Source organism: Rhagoletis zephyria, unplaced genomic scaffold (genome assembly GCF_001687245.7).
Source record: "Rhagoletis zephyria isolate East Lansing unplaced genomic scaffold, Rhagoletis_zephyria_1.1 Rzeph_scaffold_21681, whole genome shotgun sequence".
NCBI lineage: Eukaryota > Metazoa > Arthropoda > Insecta > Diptera > Tephritidae > Rhagoletis > Rhagoletis zephyria.
Genome location: NW_016178739.1, coordinates 1 through 7,669, shown reverse-complemented (window position 1 = coordinate 7,669; position 7,669 = coordinate 1). Strand labels below are relative to the sequence as shown.

The window sequence follows — 7,669 nt, the reverse complement described above, 5'->3', positions numbered from 1 at the left end:
ATTTCTTCCATTTCTATTACGATTTCTTCTATTTCAAAATAAAATAGGCACAACTTTTCAAAATTTCACGACGAAATAAGCCATAACCAAGATCTTCACTGTAATGCCAAAAGTCGTAACTAATATTTTTCTTTTTTGCATGAAAGGATGTGCGAAGTTGTAATTTGATGAAATGCATCATATCAATCAAAAAGTTAAATTTTTGTTAATTAGGCCTTTTGAGTTCCATGTGAAAATGTTAGTTACTTCTATTTGCATTTCAGTTTACGACGTACGTATTTACGTAGGAGTAAATACATACATACATAGTATGTATTAATAACACCGAGTAATATAAAGGATTTTACTTTCACTTACTCTTCAGCCAGAAATGAAATTGTATTCAATGAGTTCGTTGTTTTTTGTATTTCGTATTCCAGCTGATCAACCATAAATCGTTTTTTAAGACTACTTTGCAAGTCTTGCTGGGCTATAAATTGTTTCAATTTCATTACATCGTCGTCATCGTAAGGATGTGTTGCAGAATGCAGCGATTTAACGCTAAAAAAGTGAATCAAACTGATAGGCATTTTCTATTAATCAACCAGAAAAACTAAACGCTTACTCTTTTTTCGATGAGAATCGCTTTCGTGCTCTTCTTGATTCAATGAGGCAAAGTGCAATAAAAAGAAATACTGCAGACGTTAGCATAAAGCAAATTGATAATAGAATCCCGGGATCGTCAAATTTGAAAATACTTGTAACTGTAAAAGCGTAAAGATAAAAAATAGATGCATATGTATGTATGTATGTAAGTATGTACCAATCCATAAATAGTACCTATTCGTGTACAAATGAACATACATATACTAAAAAGTAATCTTGAATCGTTCTAAAAGAGATCGAGGACTAAAAATTCATTTCCACCAAGTCTTAACTGCAGTTTATGCCTATTGGACCAAGGAGATTACAACTCGAAGGGGATAATTCCTCCTACTACATAAGTACAAGCAAACGAAAGGAGAAAAGCAAACACTAAGAAATAAACCTTGCCGGTCACCCCATGTTGAAATTCTTGGAACTTATCTGAGCTCTTAGCTGCAGTTAAGCCTCTGGTGGAAATAGGCTATAAGGGTTCCTGCTCATTTGTCGCCAAACATACTTAATTACTGTATTTTGGAATGAATTTCCGTCACCCCTTGCCTTTTCCTTTTAAACAAGCCGGTTTCGGCATTGTACCATCTTCAGTGTCACTTTTGGGATTCAGAACGTTATGTTACGTATTATATGGTTTTCAATATGTACGACAATATCGAAAAACGAAAAAAATGGTACCTTGCTAATCAAAATTTAAACCAATAAAAATTAATTTAGCTGAAGATAGGCCGGGTAAAAAGCACGCAGAATTTCTCTTTCGGTAAACTTAAAACTATTTAACTTAAACATAACTAAAGTTAAATCTAGTGCTTAAATCTAATCTTAACATTCTAAACTATAACTATTGATTAATAAAACAATGAATTGTGTAATGGTGATTTCGTTTCTTCCAAAAAATTTTGCCCTTGCCTGGCAAACAACTTTTTTGGTAGAAATGAAATCACCACAATTAAATAAACGGCAAGATGCAAGAGTTATTCGGTACTTACGACAACATTGCGGCAGCGCAGCGCACATATCGTATTTATCACAGTCGTCATCCTCCATACATGCCTGATCACAATACAGTTCCTCCTTGGTTTGGGTATATACGTTGCTTATGCCTTCCATCAACGAAAAAGTAGGAAATATTGACCAAATATAAAAGAATATCTCATTGTTTTCCAGGACATCCCAATAAATAAGATACGAAAATATGCCTGCAAAATTGACTTTGTTTTTATAAGTGCATACATATGTATAGCGCCAATCAAGAAGAAGATGTACATACTTACATATCTGCGTTCGTATGGAATAGTAGCTTCCATATGTATGTATGTCGAAAGCCTGGCTTTAGTATAATGCGGCATTCGCAGCATACGATTGCGAATGACTCACTGGCGTCGAGCCGTTGAAGAACTTTTGGAAAATAAACGTGCAAGAAATAGTTCCGATACTAGCAAATCAATANGCCGTTTAAGGAATAAAGGGAAAGCCGCATTATACTAAAGCCAGCACCCCGACATACTATTCTATACGAACACAGATATGTATGTACATAGTAGGTATCGCTCATTTATTAACACCCGATTTCACCAGCAATTTAAATGGAAAATGATTTTTTATTTTTTGTCAACTTTCATATAAAATTCCAAAAATTTAAATTATTTTTCACTTACATAAATTGCTTTCGTGAAACTGACTGTTAAAGACTGTCACAACGAAAAAAGCTAAAAATTTTTCATGCGACGCGTTAAAAGTTTTCAACAAAATGTAGGATAAAAGAGAAGCATACGATCTTTTTACGCAATGAAGCCACGAACCAATCGTTCGTTCATGATCTGAAGCATTATATAACGAGTATTTGCTCAACAATTTCGGTTTTTGAGTTGTGACAGTTTTTTTTTTGGGAAATGAGCGATATTTACTTTTAACGAAATGTTAAGTTCTACCTGTAATAATTTGTATTATAACCGTTATTAGAAACGCAGACCACATTGTCCAATAGAAGAATAATGAGAGAACATATATTAACCCTAAACCGGGTATTCCGTAAATATTCATTAGTAGCATTGCATCTGTAAAAATAACAGGGTTCGTATTTGCACACACATGTGCAGCACATCCTAACATTTTACGCTCACACATGTGTGCTGTGCATATAAAAAATTAAANCGCAAAAGTAAGTACAAAAGGTTAAACATGGATTAGAGGCATGAGCCACTTAAAAGTAGTACGTTTTTAATTTTTTTTATTTTTTATATTTTGGATTGTGTCGCGTTATTGCACGGGACCATCGATAGGTACATATTTATTTTAGAAGTAGAAATACTACAATAAATATCGCTTGTTAGCTAAAAGGGCGTGACAAACTAAAAAAATTGGTTATGTTTGGCTACGTTTTACTTTAGATAATGCACCTTTTTATTGCATTAATAACACCGACCGACAATGCTTTTAGCGCTGAGGAAAAAAGCAACTGTAGAAAGTAGGAAGAAGTACATACATATATTATTCGGAATTTGAGTCTAGGAGACTATTTCATAAGTATTGATTTAAACGATTCCTATTTCTCACAACCTTTGTTAGTTCAGTATGCGGACGTGTAGATTTACCATGGTAAACCACACTAGGAGTTTCGTATTACGGCCAACACAAAATTTTCCGCGATTTTCAGTGTCTGCCACATTCAAGAGATTTCGCCTTTCAACCGATTGTAGAAAATGTGTTTCGTATTTTTTGTTGTACCAAAAAAAAATCCAGCTTTTGACGTTGCAAAAATAAAACAAAGGAAACAAACGGAATAGGTGTAAGGATACAGCTATAAGAGCCACCGCACACCACAGACTTATCGGCCGTCTATTTAAATAGTAGGGCTCGCTTGAAATATGTAGATACATGAAGATGTATGGAGGTGCGCACACTACATCAACTTACAGCCAGTTTCACCAAACTATTTAAGTGCAAATTAACTTTAATTTAATTTTGTATTTAATTCTCATTTAAATAATTTTCAGTTTCAATAAACTATTTATATAAGTGAGTAAAAAGTGGTTGTAAAACAGACTAGGACTAGCTTTCGCTTTCATTTGTACTGAGAGCTTTTGAAAGCTTTGGCACGCTGTATTGTAAAAGCAGGGCTGGTATACAAGTAAGCAGCAGTTACACAATGATCAGGTGATTAAACGTGTAACACCTCTGAGTGTGGTTATTCTGATTTAACTTTTATTTAAGTGCAGAGCATAGGTCACTTAAATCAAAATTAAAATTGATTGGTGAAACCGAAAATTCGAAAATTAAAGTTAATTTCCACTTAAATAGTTTGGTGAAACTGGCTGTTAATCAGTCAAACCAATTAGTTGTGGTGCAATGGAAAGACTATCGAGCCCAACTAAATCAGCGGCCGTCAGTCTGTGCAGTGCGATGGATCTAAAACATTTTAAGCAAGAAATATTGCCGTCACATTTTCGTTTTTTATGATTTTTATTCATGTGATTAGCAGGGAACGGATTTTCAGGACCTAAAAACCTATAAAAAAGGCAAAATAAAAAACGAAATAGGCTGGAAAAGGCAAAATTAAATAGCGAAAAAGGCAGGAAATTGGCACTAGGTATTGCAACCAAGGCAAAAAAGGCAAAACAAAATAGATGTGTATATTTTTTAATCTTTAAAAAAATATTGTAAATGCTATAATCACTTTTTTAAAGGTAGAAAAGGCAAAAAAAAAGGCAAATATCTTAAAAAAAGCAAACAAAAGGGCAAATATCTTAAAAAAGGAAAAAAGGGCAAATACCTTAAAAAAAGCAAACAAAAGGGCAAATATCTTAAAAAAGGAAAAAAGGGCAAATACCTTAAAAAAAGCAAACAAAAGGGCAAATATCTTAAAAAAAAAAGGCAACATCAAATGTGTATATATGGAATCAGGGAAAGCTAAATCGTGGGAATTCTTAATCGAATATGTATACTCTATCTCTTTTGCAGAAAAAAAGGCAATTTCCATAAAATTAGCATTGGCAAGAATGTATGTATGTCTTAAATACGTATATATATATTAAAACGAAATAATCAGTTATGAAATATATAAATCTTTACACGTTCTGTTAAAAACATCTAAAATAACAAGCGAAAATCCCCGATTCTATATCGTAGCAATGGCCACATTGCGTGCTTGTCACAGAAACGGTTTATGTCAAAAATTTTGAAGTAAAACTACCTTCTAAAAATTATTAAATCATCCAGTCACTTTTTTGGTCGCCATATTAACATCCTGACAATTAAGCAGATTCTGACATTTCGTGCTATCATACTCAGTATCTAAAATTCTTCAAATTATAGTATTAATTTTTTGTTAATTTAAAAACATTTTGTTCGTAGAATCGAAATTTGAATAAGCAGAAGGTATTTTATTGGGTACGGTTCGGTTATTTGTACAATAATTTTGGTTTATTGGGCCGCATGCATAAAACAGAAGCAAATGCTTTTTTTTTGAAAATTACAGACCTTTTAAGGTAAGAAATTTTAAGACAAAGCAATTGCCTAGTTTTTATGCATACGGCCCATTGTGCCCAAACGCGTAGCCCGAATCAAAAAAATTTAACATACACGTGTGCTCAAACGATTAAATATTAGCTTAAAATAAAGATTTCAAATTTTCGAGTACAAATTTATTAATAAATTCAGTTTGAAATGTGGACATTTTTGTAAAAAAATACTGTCGTCAGCTTAGGCGGACTTGGAGGGTTATTTTTTCTAAGCGTGGCCGAAGGCCTACAACGCGGAAAGGTATTTTGCACAAACTTCCTGTGTTTAGCGTAACCCGAGCTTATATTTTCTCTGTCAAAATACGGTGTCTTTCTAATGGGTGGGGTTTTACGATATTGTCAAAATATATGTACTAGAAATGAATACTCACTTCCCTGAAAGTCATCAGGCCCATGGGTCCAAAAATAAATTCCACTTTCAAATTACTTGATAGACATGCAGTTAAATGGACAAAGACAATATGTATTAAATAACACATCGAAATGTGTCATTTCAGTGCCTGAATTATGTACATCAGAAACAATCGTATCCGATATAGAAAACTGTAATAGCTTAATTTTAATTTTGTTTTTGTGCTCCAGACGCCACTATCAAATTTATTTAATTTTGTTTTTGTGCTCCAGACGCCACTATCAAATTTATATCTATAATCGCTCGCTCGAAATCCAAAAATCGAGTTATTTTTTATGGATACGTTTTCGAGATATATTTTGTTTTTTTTTTATAAAAAAATGGAAAAAATGCAAACTTTAACAGGGAAAAAATTAAAAAAAAACAGCTTGTTTGCACATGAAAAAATTAAGCTACTAATGAGTAAAATCGATATATAAATAAGAAAGCAAGGAAACTGTGCAAGAATTTTTTGTATGAAATATGAGCATACGCCATGTACACCTGAGTAGGTAGAGTGTTTACATTGAAATTATTGAATTAGTTTCTCAGAAACTATCAGGGCTAACAAATTAAAGAAAAAATTCTGTAGAATTAAGGCCGCTTAAATTTTTTGGTGCATAAGGACGATTAGGTATTGAAAATGTCCTTTTCACATTTTATCATTTAATGTCCTTGAAAATTTACAGTAATTATTTTCGAAAAAACTATATGTTAATGACTAATATGCACTCGACCACAACCTCGAATTTTATCGTTCTAACTTAACTCGCTTAAAAAAATAACACTAGTTAAAGGGACATTTCCTATACCCATTCGTCCTTGTGAACCAAACAATTTTATTTTTATTTTTTTAATTATATAGAATTTTCTCTTGCATTTGGTGTCAATACTCTTTTTCTACATTGGAATGAATTTTTTAAATAATTTTTGGAATTAATGATATCTTTGAAAGTTTCAAATTGAAACTACAAAGTCCTTTTAAAAAATCCTGACGTCAGAGAGAAAAGCTAAAAACACATAAAACATATATAACACCAGAGCCATAACCATAACCGTAGGCATCTATTTAATTTTGGTTTTTCGCCATAACCATAATCAGCTCTGAAGTATTTTGCTACGTTATTTGGCCTTTAACTCTAAATTTCTTCAATTGAAATTGTAAAATATCTGCTTTCCGTGTAAGCATGGTATTCTGGGCTTTGGTATAACATAGAACATCCAAGGTTTAATCAATTCAGCCCAATAACTCAGAGCTGATAAATTTGCACATTCATGCTTTTGACACGAGGGTGACGATATGTATTTTTAGATATTCTAAAAATGTCTTGGGATCTCCAATGACGGTTGTATTTTGATTTAATTTTTTTTAGAAGAATTGTTATGAAATCCCTTTAAGCAAACTAGCGACATGTATACATAACACGTACATAAGTACATAAAAACGTACACATTTTGTCTGAGAATGAATATCCTTCAATGGGCGCTAACGCTAGTATAATTGTATAAACGATAGTATGCGAAAAGAACGTTGCGTAATCCCACAAAAAGTTAACACACCAATAGCGCGCCATACTGATACCGGCCATTTTTTGTAGCATCAACAAGTGATATTTGCGTTCCTCCACCAGCGGTACAATAAAGCATGAAATCGAGATGGGTATAGCAACACCCAATACCATCGGTAATAGCAAATGAGTCTCCTCTTGATCAAGCAAATGAATTTTAGCACGTAATGGAGTAGGTTTAGGATGATTCTGTATGATAGTTATGGATTTTTCATCGGTTATTGTCTTGCTAAACAAAAATATAAATATTTAAATTTAATTAAATAATATGATTTGTAAATGAAAATTCTACGAAATCTATTTAATGCAAGTTTTGAAATTATATAATAGTATATACATTAAGAGATTACAAGATATTGCAATCCAAAACAATTTGATTGCAGAAAATATTGCGTTGCTTTGATATGTATGTATTTATAACAATGTATGCACTTTTTAAAGTTTTCACAGTTTGGGTATCAAACAAAAGTCCATTGGAAAACTTTAATTTAAAAACAAAATTGTACATATAACCAACTTACGCAAGATAAATGTTATGCATTAAATTGAGAACT

General features: G+C 32.4%; 1 protein-coding gene across 3 annotated transcripts; it reads right to left on the bottom strand.

Annotated features, from left to right (window-relative positions):
- Window positions 1–222: 222 nt before the first annotated feature.
- On the bottom strand, window positions 223–7,667 carry LOC108381180 (ATP-binding cassette sub-family A member 17-like). 3 transcript variants are annotated; one of them, XM_017637594.1, is made up of 6 exons: window positions 7,637–7,667; window positions 6,998–7,304; window positions 2,568–2,693; window positions 1,626–1,835; window positions 605–743; window positions 223–540 (listed from the first exon to the last, which is right to left on the bottom strand). In XM_017637594.1, the coding sequence occupies exons 2-6, from the start codon at window positions 7,227–7,229 to the stop codon at window positions 354–356; spliced, it is 894 nt and encodes a 297-aa protein (XP_017493083.1). In that variant the 5' UTR covers window positions 7,230–7,304; window positions 7,637–7,667; the 3' UTR covers window positions 223–353. The 3 variants fall into 3 exon arrangements, with proteins under 3 accessions (XP_017493083.1, XP_017493082.1, XP_017493084.1); XM_017637593.1 differs by having other exon boundaries at window positions 6,998–7,344; window positions 7,637–7,660; XM_017637595.1 differs by having other exon boundaries at window positions 371–469; window positions 6,998–7,344; window positions 7,637–7,660.
- Window positions 7,668–7,669: the final 2 nt, after the last annotated feature.